The 20,491-nt window shown below is 40.7% G+C and overlaps 2 protein-coding genes across 2 annotated transcripts in view; one reads left to right on the forward strand and one right to left on the reverse strand.

Moving 5' to 3' along the window:
- Positions 1-2,241, reverse strand: part of POLR1A (RNA polymerase I subunit A) — a 74,534-nt gene extending 72,293 nt beyond the window's left edge. The window contains exon 1 of the mRNA XM_029937735.1: positions 2,061-2,241. Coding sequence (XP_029793595.1) covers positions 2,061-2,137 — 77 coding nt within the window. The 5' untranslated portion in view covers positions 2,138-2,241. The remainder of the gene's footprint in view (positions 1-2,060) is intronic.
- A 342-nt stretch (positions 2,242-2,583) lies between these two features.
- The window catches only part of PTCD3 (pentatricopeptide repeat domain 3), a 28,466-nt gene continuing 10,558 nt past the window's right edge, over positions 2,584-20,491 (forward strand). The window contains exons 1-12 of the mRNA XM_029937736.1: positions 2,584-2,695; positions 4,872-4,924; positions 5,034-5,070; positions 7,148-7,193; positions 12,251-12,319; positions 12,637-12,741; positions 14,673-14,796; positions 16,526-16,641; positions 17,873-17,940; positions 19,040-19,127; positions 19,513-19,573; positions 19,871-19,956. Coding sequence (XP_029793596.1) covers positions 2,592-2,695; positions 4,872-4,924; positions 5,034-5,070; positions 7,148-7,193; positions 12,251-12,319; positions 12,637-12,741; positions 14,673-14,796; positions 16,526-16,641; positions 17,873-17,940; positions 19,040-19,127; positions 19,513-19,573; positions 19,871-19,956 — 957 coding nt within the window. The 5' untranslated portion in view covers positions 2,584-2,591. The remainder of the gene's footprint in view (positions 2,696-4,871; positions 4,925-5,033; positions 5,071-7,147; positions 7,194-12,250; positions 12,320-12,636; positions 12,742-14,672; positions 14,797-16,525; positions 16,642-17,872; positions 17,941-19,039; positions 19,128-19,512; positions 19,574-19,870; positions 19,957-20,491) is intronic.

Below are 20,491 nucleotides of genomic sequence, written 5' to 3' on the forward strand. Positions count from 1 at the left end.
ATGATTACCCAATAATCCCTGTATGCAGAAGTCATAATTGACATTAAACACAAATATGCAAACCTTTGAGAAGTATAACCTGTCTCACTAAAAGTTTCATCACAGTATTTTGTGTTTGGTTTAAAGGGGGCTCCCACAGGACACTTAACTACTCTTCCCAAAGTACATTCATGCCAAGTTTGCTTTATAAAAATTTTTTTTGACTTTGAAATAAAGACAATCATCCAAATCTCACAACCTTAAAAAAAAAAACACTGTTAACATTCTTAGACATTATCTCTATGGATACATTTTTAGAAACACAACTGGGATCATTTGGTATTTCAAGCATTGCATTTGTCCATTTTTATTTAGCATTAAATGAGTGTTTTTAGGTCAATAATATTCTTTGGAAACATAATTCTTAAGAGTTATAAAATCTTCCATTATGTAGCAACTAATAATTCATTTAACCAAGCTCTATCAATAGTAAGCTTATGAAACCTATCTGCATAAAGATTTGCATAGGATACTTCAAACTTCTAATTATATCCTAATAATATAATTATTTCCTCAGTAAACTGGAATCCCTGAATCAATGGGAGTAAAATGTTTGAAATTCCTGATATATTTCTAAAAATAGGTGGGTTAATTGTAGACTGCTTGTCTTAACTAGCACTGAATCTTAACACTTAATCTTTCCGGGGGCGCCTGGCTGGCTCAGTCACTAGAGCATGGACTCCTGATCTGAGAGTCATGAGTTTGAGCCCCACACTGGGCGTAGAATCTACTTCAAAAAATGTAAAAAAAAAAAAAAAAAAATCTTTCCAAATTTCAGGTGAAAAAATACTACTCCACCATATGTTAATTAATTTAAACTTTATTTATTTTGAGACAGAGAGAGCATGAGCAGGGGAGGGGCAGAAAGGGAGAGAAAGAGAATCCCAAGTAGGCTCCATGGTGAACCCAGGAACTGTGAGAGCATGACCTGAGTTGAAATCAAGAGTCGGATGCTTAAACAGCTGAGCCACCCAGGTGCCCCATGTTAATTTTTTATTATATTTCTTTTTAAACTGCTTTAGTCCTTTATTTTTAATTAAAATCTTAATGTTTTTATTATTGTCATGAGCTCCTTAATCTTTTACTATAATGGTGGCAAATATTTTTCCCAGTTTATAATTTGCTTTGTCACTTTTCACATTAAAGTTTTTTTTAATTAAAAAAAAATTTTTTTGTATTTTTGAACGAGACAGAGTGTGAGAGCAGGGAAGGGGCAGAGAGAGAGAGGGAGACACAGAATCCAACGGGACTCCAGGCTGCTAGCTGTCAGCACAGAGCCAGGCACTAGGCCGAACTCAACAACTGAGAAATCATGACCTGAGCTAAAGTCAGATGCTCAACCAATTGAGCCACCCTTGAGATATAGCTCACATACTACATATTTTTTAAACTGTACACTCAGTGGTTTTTTAGCTTATCTACCGAGTTGTACAATGATCACCATAATCTATTTAGAACATTTTCATACCTAGTAAAAGATACCCTGCATCCATTAGAAGTCATTCTCCTTGTCAGAGAAATAAAAGAACCTAAAAACAATAAGGTCCTACACATAAAGTTTCGAGGCTGTGGCCAACAAATGCTACGGTGATCAAAATGAGGACTTAAGAGAGTCCCATGATTTAGCAACTAGGCAAACAATATAGGGGTCCTAGCAAAGAGAAGATGTCACTTGAACTGAGTCTAGAAGGATAACCATTGTGACAATGTTCTTAATTAACCATGTCAAGGACATTACAGCAACTCGGCAAACGCTAATTAATTGCCAAGGAAACTGTTGGACGCGAACACTGCAACCTGGGAACTTTCTTCTCCCCAGCGCAAACTCTAACCTAGCCCCACCGGGTTCTAGGTAGCGTATACGTCAATACGTTCCCGGAACTACGCGTCCCAAAAGGCCACGCGCCGGACAACCACTACCTCGCCGGATAAACTGGGCGCAAGACCTTCTGGGAACAGTAGTTCGTGGAACCAACCTCAACAGGCCGGCTCTGCATGCTTTCTCCCCAACAACTCCTTACTTGAGCTCGTCCGCCGAATACATCCCGAAGGAAATGCCCTGCAGCCGTCGCCACGGCATGGTCTTCGAGCCCAACATCCTCCACGAAAGTTTCGAGTTCCGACACCCAAAAAGAGATTCAAATCACCACCGTTAACTTAACTCAGCCTAAAGCCAGCAGCCACCATGTGATTTACATTGCACTTGCGCGCTAGAGAGCGCTGGAAGGAGAGTTACGTGGACGAGACCACTTTCACGGTAGGAGGGGAAGTAATTTGACGACTTTCGCTCATTCGTTCATTTGCTTTTGAAAATAGCAAAGATCGATGTCACTAAAATAATCGTCTTGTAAAATTTCTTCGATGAAAACAAGGCATTTTGATCCTTTTAACTTCCGTAACAAAGTCTTTCAAACCACGTTTTAACCTATTCTTGATTGCTTTTTGTCTTGTTCCGTCTCAGCCAATAGCCGAGCTTTTCCCCGCCCCTGCCTTGGGTGATCCCAAAAGGTTGAGGTCACGCTTTCCCAGCATGCTACGCGAAAAAGCTAAAGATGGCGGCGGTAGCGTCGGGTCGCTGGCTCGGGGTCCGCTGCAGGATTTGCCTGCCGCTGAAGGGCCGGCGGGCAGCTCTGTGTGGACAATCCCCCAGTTGCAGGTAAGAGACTCTTGGAAAGCCCATGAGAAACACTTGCCCCCTGGCCAACCTCGTCCTGTGTATCAGCTTTTTCCTGAGAGTTGTGGAGCTAGATACGTAGGAGTGGGACGCGCACGCGCCGTTTCGCGGCCACGTGCTTAACCCCGTTTGCGTAGCTGGAGTTCTGGAAAATAAAGGGGTTCAGACTACTTTGATAGGGTGTTAGTTTTTGGTTCTCTGGCTTCCCCTGTTGTCAAGTTGTTAAGAACTGTGGAGGGCACCTGGGTGGCTCAGTCGGTTAAGCCTCCGACTTCGGCTCAGGTCAGATCTCACGTTCGTGGGTTCGAGCCCCGCGTCGGGCTCTGTGCTGACAGCTAGCTCTGAGCCTGGAGCCTGCTTCCGGTTCTGTGTCTTCCTCTCTCTCTCTGATCCTCCCCGTCTCATGCTCTGTCTCTATCAAAAATAAGTAAAACATTAAGAAAATTAAAAAAAAAATAAAAAGAACTGTGGACAAGGTTCGGATCCTGCTCTGATGGAGCTTACGTTTGAATGTGGCTATTAACAGCCCCATCCCAAGTTTTAAAAATAGGAAATTATGCGTCTTTATTCATTTTCACCAAAAGGAGGGGAACTCTGAAGTTTTTCCCAAATTAAAGCAGTTTATGACGGTCACTGTGCTGGATGTTGTGGGGATGATTGACCAAAGAAATGATCCAGGTCTTCAAAAACAAAGGGAAGTTTAAAAGATTTCAGTGCAGCGATTAGGTTGCTGTGAATGTTTCGCCTTAGAATATGTATTTAATATTTTTCACTAAACACAAACAGTGGTGTAGTGGGAATAATGTGTAGTGGACAGTTGAGAAAAGCTCAATTTTGGATTCAGTGTTTGCCATTTCTTTAGTAGGATAATAGACAAATTTTCTCTTCTGTAGAGAAACCCTAGTAATAACTGAAAAACAGTGAGAAGTGAGGTGTGTAACTTATAGTGTACGTTTTATATGTGATACCTTCACTCAACTTTGCTTAAAAAAGAGTAAATACCCCCACCTGATACTGTAGAAGCCTTCATGCTGCTGCTCAGTCCAAGCCCTTTACCTCGTAGTGCGACCGTTGACATTTTTCTACTCATTTCCTTTGTCCGACAGCGTCTCTCCCTTTATTCACCCACAAAACACTGGCAGTCTCTAGATCCTAAAGTCCTGAGAAACCAATGGCATGATTTGAGAGAGATGATCCCTATCAGAGAAGTATTGTTTTAAAATGATGCCTGAGACCAGATACCAGTAGAGGAAGTAGCTATCTAATCGCATTTTGGCAATTTTATGATTAATACCAATTCCGTGTGGGACGGGAATACACAAAATGATAGTGCCCATTACTGTGTTAAATTTTGACTTTCTTAGTGTGGTCAGAACATTTTAAAACTCAAGTCATGAGTCAGTAATTCTATATTTTGTGTAAAAAATATCAGCAGTTACAAGTTTAGGGCATACGTATTTGGCAAATTCTTGATTGTTGAGTGAAGTAGGACCAAAGGCCCTGGTGATCTTAGTTTAACAATTTATCATAATTGCCTTAAGTGGGATAGTCTTACTCTTGTTAGGGTGTTACTCATATAGAATCTACAGCTCATTAAATTGTTCCTCTTAACTTCAGTGTTTCAGAGTCCCAAAGTTGAAAGTCCCTTATATTTCAGGGGTGCCTGTGTGACTAAGTTGGTTAAGTGTCCTACCCTTGATTTCGGTTCAGGCCATAATCTCACAGTGTGGGATTCAGCCTCACGTCAGGTTCAGCAAGAGCCTCCTTGGGATTCTCTTTCTGCCTCTCTCCAGCTTGAGTGTGCACGCTTGTGTGAGCTCTCTCTCAAAATAAAATAGGCTTTTTTTTTTTTTAAGTCCCTTATATTTCAAATTAGCTGCTTCAGTTCAGGTACTATTGGGATTTTTTCCCTGATTTTATTTAATAAGATTGCCTGATTTAAAAATGTTGACCATGCTGTGTCCATATCTATATCTATTTTGTAATGGTTTTGAACTTGTTGTTCAGGACATGTCTTCCTAGTATGCATTGACATGAATTATCCAGTCATTTTGACCCATGACAATTGGAAAATTTGGGTTCAAAATGCACATAGGTGGAGCGGAAGTGGGAACTTCATTAATGAGTATTAGTTACAGGGCTTTTATTTTTTTTGCAGATTTTATTCTGGAAGTGCAACCCTCCCAAAGGCTGAAGGAGCTAATGTAACAGGTATATAAAAATATACTGAAATAACTTAATTTTTATGTTAATACAGTGCACTACTTTGTAGTAGTAGTATTGGGAAACTGATTTGCCTTGTTTTATTTTTCAAATTAAGGGATTGAAGAAGTGGTCATTCCAAAGAAGAAAACCTGGTGAGTATTCAGTCAGTGTTCATTCAGCAAGGAGTTGAGTGCACAACATTTGAAGGTAAGGAGCCAATGACATAAAGAGTAGTAGAGAGCATTCAATAGGTTACCTTTTTTTCCCCCTTCTTTTACAAAAGTTCTTGCATGGTTGGGACACCAGACAGAAGTATTATTCTTATGGTCCTTGAGGAAGTAAGATAAAACAGTGCTGACTGCAGAATTTAACTTTTTTTTTTTTTTTTTTTTTTGGCTCACTAGATTTTTGATCGCTGGCTTTTTTTTTTTTTTTTTTTGAAACATTTATTTATTTTCAAGAGACAGAGAGACAGATTATGAGCAGGGAAGGGGAAGAGAGAGAGAGGGAGACAGAGAATCTGAAGCAGGCTCCAGGCTCCGAGCTGTCAGCACAGAGCCTGACACGGGGCTCAAACCCACGAACAGTGAGAGCGTAACCTGAGCCGAAGTTGGATGCTCAACTGACTGAGCCACCCAGGCGCCCCATCACTGGCTTTTAAGTTTGAGCCCCACACTGGATATAGAGAGTCTTAAAGTTTTTTTTCTTTAAAGCCCAAAAAACAAATACCAAACTCACAGTGGAGTAGGAGGCGGTCACAAGTTGACACCACAATCTGTAACGTTCTAATTTGTTTTTTAGGGATAGTGTATCCATTGGGGTTGATTTTTTTTTTTTTTAATAACGCTTTTTTAAAAAGAGAACTAATGAGAATCTGAATGTAATGGGGTGTTTTTTTTTTTTTTTACTGTCATTGTTCACTGTATTTGAAGATATGAAGATACTTGATAAGACATAGGCTAATGTAAGCTTTAGTTAGGGAATGCTAAGACATGAGAGAATGCCTTTGTCTCCATGAAATTACATAAATATTACATTAAAAAATGGCTAGAAACCCAGTGATATTTATGTCAAGGAATTATTCAGTCTTGATATAGTATGTTCTTTCACAGATGATTTGTATTATAATGAATGTTATGTTAAACTTTGTTTAGAAAGATACTTATGGTTTACTAAATATACTCTTAATTTCCTTTTTAGAAATGAAACATAAAATGTAACATAGGAGTAAAAATAAATTTGAAATTAAATTATCTAGGTTTGTCTATTATTCCAGTGAAATTTCTTCCAGTTGTTAGGGTCTCTACCCATAGCACAGCAGATAGCTGGCCTGAAATTTTTTAAGGTTTGTATAGTTGAGAGGTTCTAAATCAGAAGAGTACATCAGAATCATCTGAGAATTCAGCAAGACTGCATGCGACAGTTCTCCATGGAACTTGGAGAATTTGGTTTAGGAAGTCCAGAGTATAACTTGTAATTTATTCTTATATATAGCTGAGTTAACAGGCACCAACTGAGATAAAAGAGGCAAGAATAGCCCAGAAAGCTGTAGTAAATAAGAATGCATGGGAAAATGGGGCTTCTGGCTAGCTCAATCAGTAGAGCAATCTTAGGATTGTGAGTTTGAGCCCCACATTGGGTATAGAGATTACTTAAAATCTTTGAAGAGAAAACACGTAGTAAAATGGACAGGAGGAGGCAAGGTTCAGGATAGGTGTAATTTTATGTGACGAGGGTGGAAATTGCTAGCCCTTGGTGGTGGTAGGAGGGACCATGCCAGAGAGGGTAGGCAAAGTATAGTAGGAACATGTACTAATCACCTCTAGACCAAAGAACTAGGCAGTTTTCTCATTTTCTTTCTTTTCTTTTTTTATTTTATTTTATTTTTTTGAGATAGAGTGCAAATGGGCAGAGGGAGAGGGAGACACCGAATCCAAAGCAGGGTCCAGGCTCTGAGCTGTCAGCACAGAACTCGACCTGGGATTCAGACTCATGAACTGTGAGAACATGACCTGAGCCAAAGTCTGACATTTAACTGACTGAGCCATCGAGGCACTCCCAGTTTTCTCATTTTCTAACTTGTTATTCTAGTGATCTTAAGAAATAAGAACTGGCTTTAGATGAGACCTGGACTTTTTATGGCCAATCCATTCTGAGAATAGAATGACTTGTTTGCTTTGTGGGTGTGAAAATCCCTGACATGGATTAACTTGTGATTCTTGTTCTTAGGGATAAAGTGGCTGTTCTTCAAGCACTTGCATCTACAGTGAATAGGGTAAGTAGGAGTTCTAGGTTTTTGTATGCAATTCAGTTAATAATACATTTAATATTCATACCTCTTCATTATTCATGATTAAACTGTGGGTCTTGAAAGTTAATTAGAAATGATCTAATCTACTCCCTTCATGTGACAGATAGGGAAACTAAAGGGTTTGGGGTGGTTTTTTGTTTTTAAAATGTATTTTGGGAGAGAGCATGCACACATGTGCCGTAGAGGCAGAGAAAGGAGAGGGAATCCCAAGCAGACTCCGTGCTGTCAGCCCAGAGCCTGATGTGGGGCTGAATCCCATGAACATGAGATCATGACGTGAGCTGAGATTAAGGATCGGACATTTAACTGACTGAGCCACCCGGGTGCCCCAAAACTAAAAGTCTTAAAGGGACTGGCTACACATTGGATAGGAAGTTAAATACTTGACCTAGTTTCATGTCTTTTATCCAAATGCAGTGTTTTATCTTAGACTAGTAATCTTTCAACTTAATCCCCTGAAGAGTTTGCTAAAATGCATTGTTCTGGGGGATGGTTTGGGTGTGATACCATAATTGCAGGTGTAGACCAGCTTTGAGCAGTAGTGTGTCTACTATGCTGGAAGTAATGCCAGGATTGATGATGTGTGTCCTGGAGCCAGTGTTTTGTTTCAGAGCTGAGCAGTTCACATTGTGATCTGCACTAAAAGGTTACTTCATCTGTTGATGTTTCCATATCCATATCTGTGAAACGGGGATTAATGATAGCATCAAACCTCAAGGTTTTAGTGAGAAATAAGTACATAGGACAGGGTTTAGGACAGTGCATGCACTGAGGTGCTCAGTAAATGATAGCTATTGTGTTAATAGAGAAATATTTTTCAATAACTTCCTCTGTTAGCAATTCAAGAATAGAGTTTATAGAGTTTGTAGTCTGATAGATAAACTGAAATGTTGAGTAAATGCCTCAGAAATGGTACTTTTTTTTTTTTTAACATAATCTGTGTACCCAACTTGGGGCTCAAATTGCCAACCTTGAGGAACTTTCTGATTGAATTTTTCATTAGCAGGCAACTATACTTTTAACTTCAGCTATGGGGATAATGTCTGAAATAATAAATTAATTGCCATGATATCTGTGTGGATACTGATCCTCTTTAAGGTTATTATCACAGATTTCTAGAATTGTTTTCTATTGTAGATGTTAAACTCGAGTATTAGGCCAAATATGCTCTCGTATATCCTAGCAGTGTCTCAGAAGGGATTCTGAAAATACTGCATCTTCAGGAGTGCCTGAGTGGCTCAGTTAAGTGTCCAACTTCAGCTCAGGTGTGAGCCGAAGTGGTTCCTGAGTTTGAGCTCCATGTCAGGCTTTGTGCTAACATCTCAAAACCTGGAACCTGTTTCAAATTCTGTGTGTGTGTGTGTCTGTCTGTCTGTCTCTCTCTGCCTCTCCCCTTTTTACGCTCTATGTCTGTCTGTTTCTCTCTCTCTCAAAAATGAACATTAAAAAGATTTTAAAAATAAAATAAAATACCACTGCATCTCCACACTAGCATCACTTATCCCCGAATAGGGACTTGAAATGTGAACTAGGAAAAATGGTCCTTTGAGACTGTTCTCTGTTTTTTTAATGAAAGTGTCTTTCAAGTTAAGGAAGTTATGGAATTATGTATGCAGCTTTCTGATTTGTTTGCACTTAGGCCCTTAAAGTCCAAGGTATTCATTCAGTAACCACCTGTTCTACCCTTGTGATGCTGACCAGGCACTGCTGCGTGTAGAATAGAGACCCTTTGCTCGCACAGCTCCTAGAGAGGGAGGTGAAGAAGCACTGAGAAGAGGGTGCATAACCCAGACTGGGGAAGGACTTCCAGAGAAGCTAATAGTATTTGCATTGCTGCTTGGAAGGTGAGCGACAAGGATACTGTAGTGAGAAAGAACATTCCTAGCAGAGGCCGCACTGTGAGCAGAGGCACAGGAGGGGTAGTTTGTATGGTTGGAACCAAGGATTTAAAGGGTGGAGAAATGAGAGAGAAGGCTAGATGATGGATGCTATGCTGGGGACGCAAGTCCTTTGAAGAGTTTTAAGGCGTGGCATGATTGAATCAGATTTTAGGAGAGGCAGCCTTGCAGAGATGGGAAACCTTTCAACTTTAACATAGCAAAAAGGTCTTAAAACTCGGATGTCCAAAACCAAACCTTTGCTGTCCCTCTAATGGCAACTCCATTCTTTTAGTTGTTCAAGTTGAAACTCTAGGACTTGTCTGTGACTTGTCCTTTTCTCGTGCTGCACATAGTGAATTCTTTGTTTCTTCCTTTAAAATATTTATGCGTGGAGTCCTAAGACTACTCCCAGGTTCAGTGATTTGCTAGGAGGACTCCCAGGACTCAGCGTATAGTCCTACAGCTACGATTTATTACAGGAAAAGCATACAAAGCAAAGTCGCCCAAAGGCAAAGGCAGTTGGGGTGAAGTCCAGAGGAAATCAGGTGCAAGCTTCCAGAAGTCTTTTCCCAGCAGAGTCCCACAGAACATGCTTAATTCTTCCCGTGGGGTTGTGATAGCACGTGTGAAATAATCTGCCAGGAAGGCTCATTAGAACTCGAGGCCCAAAGGGTGTGGTGGAGTCTGGTCACCTAGGCACCCTGTACCTGGCAGGAGTTCAGCATAAATCACATTGTACAAGCAGTTAAGGCACAGTTTGCCATTCTCATCAGTACTGGGGATGATGGGAACCCTCCCAAAATCCAGGTGCCAGCCAAGGACCAACCTTGCAAGGAGGTCTTTATAAGGATAGCAGTCTCAGACCTGCTAACTCTGCACAATGTCCAGATTCTGCACTCTTGTCACCATCACCATGATCACCTTAGTCATCTTGTCCTCCTCTGGGTTAATCACAGTAGTCTCACTCCTTCCACTGCCCCAGCTCTGCCTGGACTGCTCCCAGTTAAGCAGCCCTAGTGATCCTGACTCAATGTTGGATCACATCCCTCTTTGTTCAGAACTCAAGTGGACTCTGATTTGTCATAATTAGGATAAAAACTGAAGTCCATATGAGGGGTCCTAAGTTCAGTCCCTCCATGGTCCTCCCCACCCTGCCTTACCTCTCTGGCAGTGTCTCCTGCTGTCTTTCTTGCTCACCCTACCCGCGCTGCCCTATAGGCCTCCTGGCTGACTCTTTCCCAATAGGCACGCCTCTGCCTCCGGGCTCTAATATTTTGCTGTTCCTTCTGCCTGGACGCTTTCACCTGAGATACTCCTATTTACTCACTCCCTTACCTGCTTGAATCTTTGCTTCAGTATCACTTCAGTGAGGCCTTTCCTGACCTTGTAGATCTCTCTGACGCTTTTTTTTCTCTTTCTGCTTCACTTTTCTGCATAGCAGTTATGTTTTTAATTCACTATATATTTATCTTTACTTCCTAGAGGTTTTTTTTCCTCCCTACTAGACTGTAAGCTTTATGCGAGGTGGGATTTTGTGGCCTCCCCTGTGCCAGGCTAGAATAATGCATGGCACATGTGAAGTGCTCTGTAAGTAGTGAAATAAGGAGGGCACTGAACTGTGGCCATGGCAGTTGGGGTAAGGGACAGTGGAGTGGGTAGGGGATGTTAAAGAACTAGCCATTGGTTGGATCTGATGATAGGTTAGTTGAATGAAAGTAATGGAACAGGATCTATGGGTTGAACTGCAGCATGGCCAGTACCGGTCACTGAGATAGAGGAGACAGGAGAGGGTATAGCTTCAGGGAAGTTCGATGTGGGGTTAAATTTGGTTCCAGGTATTTGAGCTCCAAGGCCAGAGTGTGGTTCTTTTTCATAGACTGTGAAGGACTTGAAAATTGTAAGAGGGATAATGGGGTTCCTGCGTGGCTCAGTCCGTTGAGTGTCCGACTTCAGCTCAGGACATGATCTCACAGCTCGTAGGTTTAAGCCTAGCGCCAGGCTCTATGCTGACAGCTCAAGAGCCTGTAGCCCCCTTCTGATTCTGTGTGTCTCTGTCTCTCTGCCCCTCCCCTGCTAATGATCTGTCTCTGTCTCTCAAAAATAAATAAATGTTTACCAAAAAAATTTTTTTTAAATAGGAGGGATAAGTCTAGTAAAAAAAAGCACTAGAGTGTGTCATCAAAACTGGAGGCCCTAAGCAAGAATCTGAGAAGGGTGGTGTGGAGGATCAGAACCAGAGCCAGATACCAATTTGAGTATAATCAGGGAATACTGGTCCAGGTCAGCTAACCTAGAACTGCTACCTCTCTGGTTTACCCTCATGTGCTACCTCTCTGGTTTACCCTCATGTGACTACCTCATCTTAGTAGAGTGGTGTAACCAGATTGAATGAGCCTCTAATGGGTATGAAGGGATGTGGGTTTTGAAAGTGGCAGCAGGAAACTGAGACACCAAAAAAAAAAAAAAAAAAAAAATCTAGCCTTCAGGCCAGGGAAGCTCACCCTTGGAGAGGCCAGGTCAGTAAGACAGGGCATCAAGGGCACTGCCTGGAGAGTTTCTGGATATAGGGTTTTCCTGTGGAACAAAGGTCCCAGAAGGCCCAGGAAAGGAGGGAGACTCCAAGGGAGAAGAGAGGATGGAGAAAGTAATTTGGGGGCAGTTGTCAGTGAGTGGTGCTAAAGAGTTGATTTTGCTCCAGGTTCTGCCTAGCACAGTTGAAAGAAGTACAGAGCTTGGACAGCAGCACACAGAAGACCCACCTTCCAAGAGAGCGAGGTGGTGGTCTCCGTGTGGAGGGCAGACTCGGATGGGCAGTGGCCATGCTTGGGAGGAAACCATGGTGCAGGATGCTGGTGCTCAGACTAGTTAATTCACAGGATCTATAATTTACAACAGCATTCTCAGATCTTAAGTGATCATGGGGGACTGAGCCATTGTTTGCTTCAAGTTGTATGTAATTATAACTGAGTTTTAGCTGGGAGTACACTATAGGTGTGAATGTTTCCTGCGCTGTATACACACACACACATACTTCTGCAGGAGTTACATATATAATTAAAACTTGTATTTTACAGAGTTTGTGGTCATCAAACCTCCAGATCTTTATGAAAACTAGCTAAAGAGACTTCTGTATCTTCACAGGATTCCACAGCTGCCCCTTATGCATTTCAGGATGATCCTTATCTCATACCAACATCCTCTGTGGAATCTGTGAGTATTTCCGTGTAGCTTTGCTAGCATTATGTTTTAGAGATTGTGGAAAGGTTTTGGGTTTTAATACTAGTTCACTCGGTTTCAGTGCACTGGTTTTATGTTCCATAAACTGTATATAAGATGTGACCTAAAATGTCACACTCAGTGGCAGAGATGGATATGTAATAGTATGTGATTTAACTTGCAGTTGGGTTTCTGTGTATTGTTGAATTCTTTTGGGGGAGAAGATAATTCTTTTTGGGGGTGTAATTTTGATCTCATGTCTAAATTACATGTAAATGCTTATTTATATATGAAAATTTTTGTTTATATAGCGTTCGTTTTTATTGGCAAAGAAGTCTGGGGAGAATGCAGCAAAGTTTATTATTAATTCACATCCCAAATATTTTCAGAAGGACATAGCTGAACCTCATATACCGGTAAGGAGAGGTAATTGTGGTTTTTCAGTTAATACTGTATGGATATAAATTAAACCCAAGTTTTCATAGCTGATATTTGAGTAGCCATTTGAATGTCCTCAGTATTAGGGTGCTGTATTTATTTAGTTAAAAATTATTTTTTAGTGTTTTCATTTTGAGGGAGTGTGAGAGAGGGAGGGGCAAAGAGAGAATCCTAAGCAGGCTCCACATTGTCAGCACAGAGCCTGATGCGGGGCTTAAACTCACAAACGGTGACATCATGACCTGAGCCGAAACCAAGAGTTGGAATCTCAACTGACTGAGCCACCCAGGCGCCCCTGGGTGAAGTCTTTTGATGTGTATAGTTATCTTTGCTCATGGTAATAACCTTTTTTTTTTTTTTTTCAAACTCATGTATGTGTTTGTTCCCCATCCTGTTTTCCCCGTTTGGCTTCTCTGATACCAGAATCTTAGTGTTTAGCTCTGTGATTGTTCCTTTTCAGTTTCCATCAGTAGCTTTTTTATCCACCCCTTAAGCGTTGATGTCGTCTTCAGTTTCTATGCTCAGCCATTTTCTTTTTCTTGTCCACAGTCTTCCTGCTTCCGTGGCTATTACATTCCATGCTTGTATATCCGGCCCAGATCCCTCTACTTTGACACTCTAGTGTCCTGGTTTCTCTTCAGTGTGTAAATCTTTTGGCTTTACTTTGAACTCTGATTTGTATTTCCAGCTACCTTTGTTCTGTAGTCCTGAAGAATGAATATTGTGTGTGCTGTGTGTTGGCCTTTGTGCTTAGTGCTGTCATCAGTGGCGCGCCTCTGGCCTTCTGGGTTTATTAGTGCAAATAGTAACCTCAGACTCCTGTCCTAGACACCTTTCTTCCCTACACATATGCACCCACACACAGCCTTCCTGCTTCTCCAGCAGCAACTTCTAGTGACAAGTTAGGAGGTCATTGCGATTGTGTAGGTAAAAATGCTAAAATCCCAAGACAGTGGCAGTGATGGAAGGATTATTTGCTGGCCCACCCTCCCCTCTCTGTGTTTATAACTACCAGTTTTCTGTGCTTATTAGCTCACTTTTGCTTGAAGCCTTCATGGCTGCTCTCTGGTAGCACTCTCATACCTCCAAGATCTCCCATTATTTACCATTCACGTTACACTGTAATTCTTTCCTTCCTTGCTTTCTCCTTTAGATTGAGAGAACTTTGAAAGCATAGAATGACTTTCATTTCTGTGTCTCCAATGCCTAGCTTCATGCCTGGCATAAAATGGTCAGCATTCAAGAAGTATTAAACTAGTGAATGAGGTAAAGTCAATGTACTTTGGTGATAGCAAATGTTTATAGAGTAAAAGAAGCATCAGGAATGAGAGATTTCTGCCTCTGCATACCAGGTACACTGTGACTTTTTTTTAGAGTGATTGTGAGTGGGAGAGGGGTAGAGAGAGAAAATCTTAAGCAGGCTCCATGCTCAGCACGGACTCCCAACATGGGGCTCAGTCCAAGACCCTGAGATCATGAGCTGAACCGAAATCAGGAGTTGGGTACTCAACTGACTGAGCGACCCATGCGCCTAGGTACTCTGACACTTTTAGACAAGGTTGGGAGGAAAGGAGAAAGGATTTTAGTAGAGGACAAAGGTTCAACTTGAAGTTGGGAAGTTGGTTGGGAACCAGATTCTTCAGATATGGGTTAAATATTTATTTTTGGATGCTTTTACATTTTCCCTGAACTAGGAGAAAGCTAAATGGTCTTGTTTCAGATACAGGAGGGTTCTTTGATACTATTTTAAGTTCTGTTCCCTACAAGACATACACACAGTACCTGATGTATAAAACATGAATTGAGAGGGTGAAGTTTTATTTTGGTGTTTTGGTGATAAAAGTTCAGTCCTGCTCAGTTCTTTCCCATTTAGCTGTTTGTGGTAACTCTAGCCATCTTCTTTTCCTAGTGTTTAATGCCTGAGTGCTTTGAACCTCAGATCGAAGATGTAAGTGAAGCAGCCTTGAAGGAAAGAATTAAGCTCAAAAAAGTCAGAGCTTCGGTGAACATGTTTGATCAGCTCCTGCAAGCAGGTGACTCCGTTCATTTAAAACACCTCTAGGAACGTGGGCTTGAATGTGGACTGTGGGTTATGTGATCCTGCTGGTTGTATGAGTATCTCTGCTTAATAATGTGTTTATACTTTAAGAGTTTGATGATAATTCAAGTTCTGCTTTAGCTTTACTTTTGAATTATGAAGTTGTAACTTAGTGTGTTCTTGGGCTCTATTATACTGCAAGTAGGGAAATTGTATCCTTGGCTTCTGTTTTTAACCTCTGGCATGTACATACCATATTCAGATTTCTTGTACTCTGTAAGTATGTTTGCAGGCATTAAACAGACAAAGAATATTTAAAAAGGAAGGAGCACTACACAGCGATACTGAATCTAGCTCTGACACTAATTAGCTCTGTGGCTTTGGAAAAGTCACTCAGTTCCTCAGAACTTCTGTCTCTAAAACTTGGCTCTCTGAATTTGATCTCGGTGAACCTCTAGCGGCATAGATCCAGATTGCGTGACTTGTACCAAGGCAGCAGCATTGTAAATTTATGGGCTCCAGGATGTTGTCCAGTGATTGAGGTTAAAAATCAGCCAAACTTAGAAGAGCTAGAAATTGGGCTGAATTGCTCAGTATGCTCTTGAACACAACAAGAAACATTTGCAGAAAGCTGTGTTTGAGAATTTCGGTGTGTAGCCTGCTATGGCATTGGATGCACAGATGAATTACTGATGAACCTTTTTCCTCTGTTCAATAGGGTAAATGTCTGGTAAGTGAACATCTTAGTGCTCAGACCTGTCTTCCTCTAGTTTTATACACTGTGTGGCATGGGCACATGCAGACATTCAGTAAAGACAGTGTGTGAGACCCACAGCTCAGAGTAACAGAACAAGCCACTATGCCGTGGGAGGGCTTAGAGGAAGGTTTACTGTCAAGCCCCTAGGAAGTACCAGACACTTTGCTGGGCATTTCACATGCTTAATTCTATAACACCTTAGGAGTTGCTGTGTTTTATAATAATTTTATAAAGAAAACATTATTAAGTAATTTTTCAGGGATACTCAGTTCTGAGATAGTAAGATGCAATCCATTTACCCACATAGCCTCCATTCTCTCCACTCTGCTCTGCTCTTTTCTGCACTGTTAAGTTTCCTGATGGGCATTTTCGTTATCGGTATATTTTCTTTAGGAAATGTAGGTACTTTACTTTTAAAATATTATATTTCTTCCTTTTCCCTTTGCTTCTTAGCGTCAAGATGAAGGCATAATGTTTTTGAGTAACAGTTTTTTTTAAAAGGTATTATTATGAGACACTTACGCTAGAATTTCTAGGCAGGTATGCCAGCGAGGGCCTGGGTCCAAGTGGAATGGTTCTGCTTGCATTTTTTAAGAATGCAACTGGGCCAGGGGAACTAAGTGGCAGTAATTTGCAAAATGTTCACTTTGGAAACAGTAGCTAAAACCATGAGATAGTTTATCTAGAGACACGAGTATGTAAAATAAGCGAGCACAGGGTCAGGCTTTGTCTTGTCAGTGTTTTAGTCTCTCCTGTCAGATCACACAGTTATTAGGGATCGTGTGTCTGTCTGCATCACTCCAGGTGTCTGAGTTGGCATGGAATGCATAATCCTCCATTCTTAGTTGCTTCTATATACGTAGCCAAGAAAGCCGCAGCTTATAGAAAGGGAAGAATTTTAATCCAGTGAGCTTTATAGTTCTTTAATATTTCAAGGTTTCTTTCCCCTTTTGTCTTCTACCCACAGGAACCACTGTGTCTCTGGAAACAAGTAATAGTCTCTTGGATTTGTTGTGTTATTACGGTGACCAGGAGCCATCCGCTGATTATCATTTTCAGCAGAGTGAAAAATCAGAAGATTTGGTAATGGCTTTTGGCAGTGATTGTTAAAATTTCTTTTGGTAGTAATTCCATCTCAGAGTAAGTAAGGCAAGTTTTTAAGCCATATGTTAGTATAGTAGAGATTTGTTCTGAGATGTGCTATAGTAGCTTTGATAGAAAGTGGTGTGGAGGAAGAAAGATTTAAACAATTATTTTAATTCTGGTTCCCTTATGACCTTGCCTATCACATGCAGGCAAAGCTTTGACCAGAAATGTTTAGGCAAGCTGTTACTTACAGTGACCACATGATGTGTGAGGGAAAGATCCCCCAGGCCCCAAAAAATGCAAATGTATATGGGCATAGAGGAGTGAGCACATGTGCTGGGGGTATATAGGACAGTATTGTGCCAGGGCTGGCTTGCTGATAGCGAGGCCTATCTAAATTCTCAACCCAAGAGTTTTACTTCTAGGAAAAGATCACAAGGGCACCTCTGGGTCCTGTGCACAAACATTACATGCATCCTTTTCATAATGTATTCATACTTAAAATTGCAAAAATGTGGAACACAGGCCAGATGTCCCATAGCACGTGACTGAACTAAATAAGTCTTTTAAAACACGTAGGCAGTGGGTGGCCGTCAGACACTGACTGCAGGACTATGTTCTCCTAGACTTCATGGCCTGGCTGGCCCTCTGTCCCTCTCCCCCCAGCTTCACAGGCAGTGTGGACCTGTGCAGGACCAGCCCAGCCTGCCTCACTGTACACAGCAGCCTCACCACAGAGCAGGGTTTATAATTCAAGGACGCAGTGTTAGTCTTTAAAAAGAATCATCGCTTGCATTGGATTAGCATTAGACATTGGATTCCGTACCAGATATGTCCTCTTTTGCTTTTACCCATACTCATGAACAATATTTCTACGTGGATCAAGCCAGATAACAGCCGGATCAAGCCAGGCTGTATTGTTTGGATTTCCAGTTCCTCTCTCTGGACTAAGCTGTGGAGGATACTGCTTTAATCTCTTCCCCAGGCTGTCCGTTCCTGAGTTAAGGGCCAGCTTCACTTTGCATCTCTAATTGAGCTGATTTATGCTTTAAAAACTATCAGTTTTTAAAATAAACATTTACTGGGTTTTTCCTTCATCTTCTGTTAGATCTGTGTTTCTTTTATTTTTCTAAAATCTCCTTTGCCTTTCTGTTTTTAAGTATTCTAGGCTAGGAGAATGCATTCTGTTATATTTTGTTTTATTTCTATTGATAATGGTTCATTTCAGGAAGAGGCCATAGAGGAAAATGATGAGAAATCTAAGAAGGCTGGTCACCAATCTGGAGTCATGTGGAGGTGTGTTACACATCATTAGATCCTTGTGGATTTTGTACAGTGCATGGAATGTTTCTGTCACTCCCTCAAGATCCACTCCTGTAGTTTTCTAAACTATGATTTGTTTTTAGTATACATCATAAATATCACAATTGGTACTCCTGTACGTTTAGATCTCATGTATCATAAGATCGTTACTTTTAACCAGCAGAATGAGGTTGACACTTCATTCTCCTCACCCCACCCATTTGACTTCATGTCCTCTTCACATGGTATTGGTTCCTTGGGTAGTTTCATCAGTGTCCTTCTGTGCAATATATACCTGTCATTCTGAAAGATACATAGACGACAGTGTAGTTCTAAATTAAGACTACTCGTCAGCAAGCAGAAGTACTCAACAAATTTTAAACAAAAGGTGAATAGCATTTAACATTTGAGAGTTTAAGTGAATAGAAATGTCTGAGTAAAAGAAAAGTATTTTATGGGAACATTTGGAGGAGGAAAGCTATCATTAATATCAGAAGTCTCTGTGGAACTGATGAATAGAATCGAGTAATTTAATAATTTTATATAGTACTTAATAAGAGCATGGACTTTGGTATATCATCCTGGCTCAAATCCTGGTTCTGATTTCCAGGACCTATTTGTAAGAGAATCAAGGCAAAGCATAGTCTGTATAACAAGGGTTATCTTTATTCTCTCTCTCTCTTTATTTATTTTTTTTTTTTAAGGAAGGAGAGTAGATACGCCTGTTAGAATTCTGTAGGTTCTGGAGAAACTACTTGTGTGCGGTTGTTTCTGGGAAATTGTATGTGGTTGAAGGAGGGTGGGGGGACTTCGCCATGCACCCTTTGTATAGTTTGCTTTTTGTTTACTGTTGTGAGTATATAGTACTTTTTTGTAAAAGTCCTAGTTCCGTCACTTAACCTGCCAAGTCGTGGCCCACTTGAGGTTTTGGGGCCTCAGTTTTTCCCATTTTTCAGAATGATAACCATGTCTCATGCGTGCGGTGGTAAGAATTTTATGTGTAAAGTGCTTGGCACATTGTAAATTCAGCAAATTGTGGTAGCTGTTGGTTTTTCTAGTTTCCTTGGTTCACGTTTATTTTTCTTGTGTCTAGAGCAAAAAATAATGCTGAGAGAATCTTTGCTCTAATGCCAGAGAAAAACTCATATTCCTACTGCACAATGATCCGAGGAATGGTGAAGGTAACATTTATATATATTTATGTTTTTAACTTTAATTTCCATTAAATGAGGAATTTTCACTCTCAGAACTATTGTGAATTGGGCCAGAAAATTGGTTGTCTTGAGGGCCCGTGCGTTGTAGAATGTTTAATACTTCCCTGTTCTATACTCACATGTCAGTACTACATCCTCCCCCATCCCCAGTTGTGACAGCTAGAAATATCTCCAGGAATGACCAAATGTCACCTGGAAAGCAAAATTGCCACAGCAGTAGAGTATGAACTTCATGAGAACGAGACCTTGTTTGTATTGTTTGTTACTGTATCTTCATGCTTTAAGCAGTAGATATTGCAAATGTTTCCTAAGTAAACATGTTGGATAATGCTTCATTTTTTTTTTCTTCTAGCACCGAGCTTTTGGGCAGGCATTAAACTTGTACACTGAATTACAAAACAACAGACTCCATGGTAAGTATGTTTGGAGAATTCCCCTCCCTCCTTCCGTTTCTTTCCTCAGGAATCTATATATCTTTAAATCTGTGAAGTTTTTGGATCTTGCCTAAATCATGGGTCACTTTTAACCTTTTCTTGTGGTATTGGTAGAAGCAGGAGGTGAGTTGCAGAGAAGAGAGTGATTGTTTAATTTTGTAAGCACATGGTAATGAGCTAGGAGCCACATGTACATTTCTGCTTTGCCTTAATCCAATCTATTTAAGGGGCAGATCTTCAACCCAAATTTTATTAAGGAATTTTCCTGTTCTACAGCTGATGTGTACACCTTTAATGCATTGATTGAGGCAACAGCATTGAGCATGAATGAGAAATTGGAGGACAAGTGGAATAAGATACTGGTAAGGAGGAACCCTCATTTTATCTTCTAATCAGCCTAAAGTATCCTGTGCTAGAAATACAGGGGTTGGAGATAGCCTCTGTTGAGCATTTTCATGGCAGATACTACTCTGCTAGGTACTCAGCAGTGACATATTTCTGCCCTTCTAGCAACCTTGTGGTTAAAATAGCTGTGTCTTACATGTGAGAAGATAAAGTTACTTGACCCAGAGCCTGTGGCTAGAATTCACAGACATATCAATTACTTTTTAATTACAAAAATAATGCATATTTACTGAAACATTTGCATTTGGTAAGTTTGAAAAAATTTACTCAGGATATGTTAGGGATAGAAATGTTTTTGTTTTTATACCATATAGTTTGTTTTTATACCATGCTGCTCATTTAAAAAGAAAACAGCCCAATTCATTCTAGTCTGTGCTGCTGCTTTAGGAGGCCGGGGGCAAAGACAGTTGAACACCTTGATCAAGTGAGGTCGGGTGACTGAATGGAGTGAGTTCTCTAAAAGGCAAAGTCACTGGGCCTGTTAAGTAATAG

The sequence above is a fragment of the Suricata suricatta genome, chromosome 4 (genome assembly GCF_006229205.1).
Source record: "Suricata suricatta isolate VVHF042 chromosome 4, meerkat_22Aug2017_6uvM2_HiC, whole genome shotgun sequence".
Classification (NCBI taxonomy): Eukaryota; Metazoa; Chordata; class Mammalia; order Carnivora; family Herpestidae; genus Suricata; species Suricata suricatta.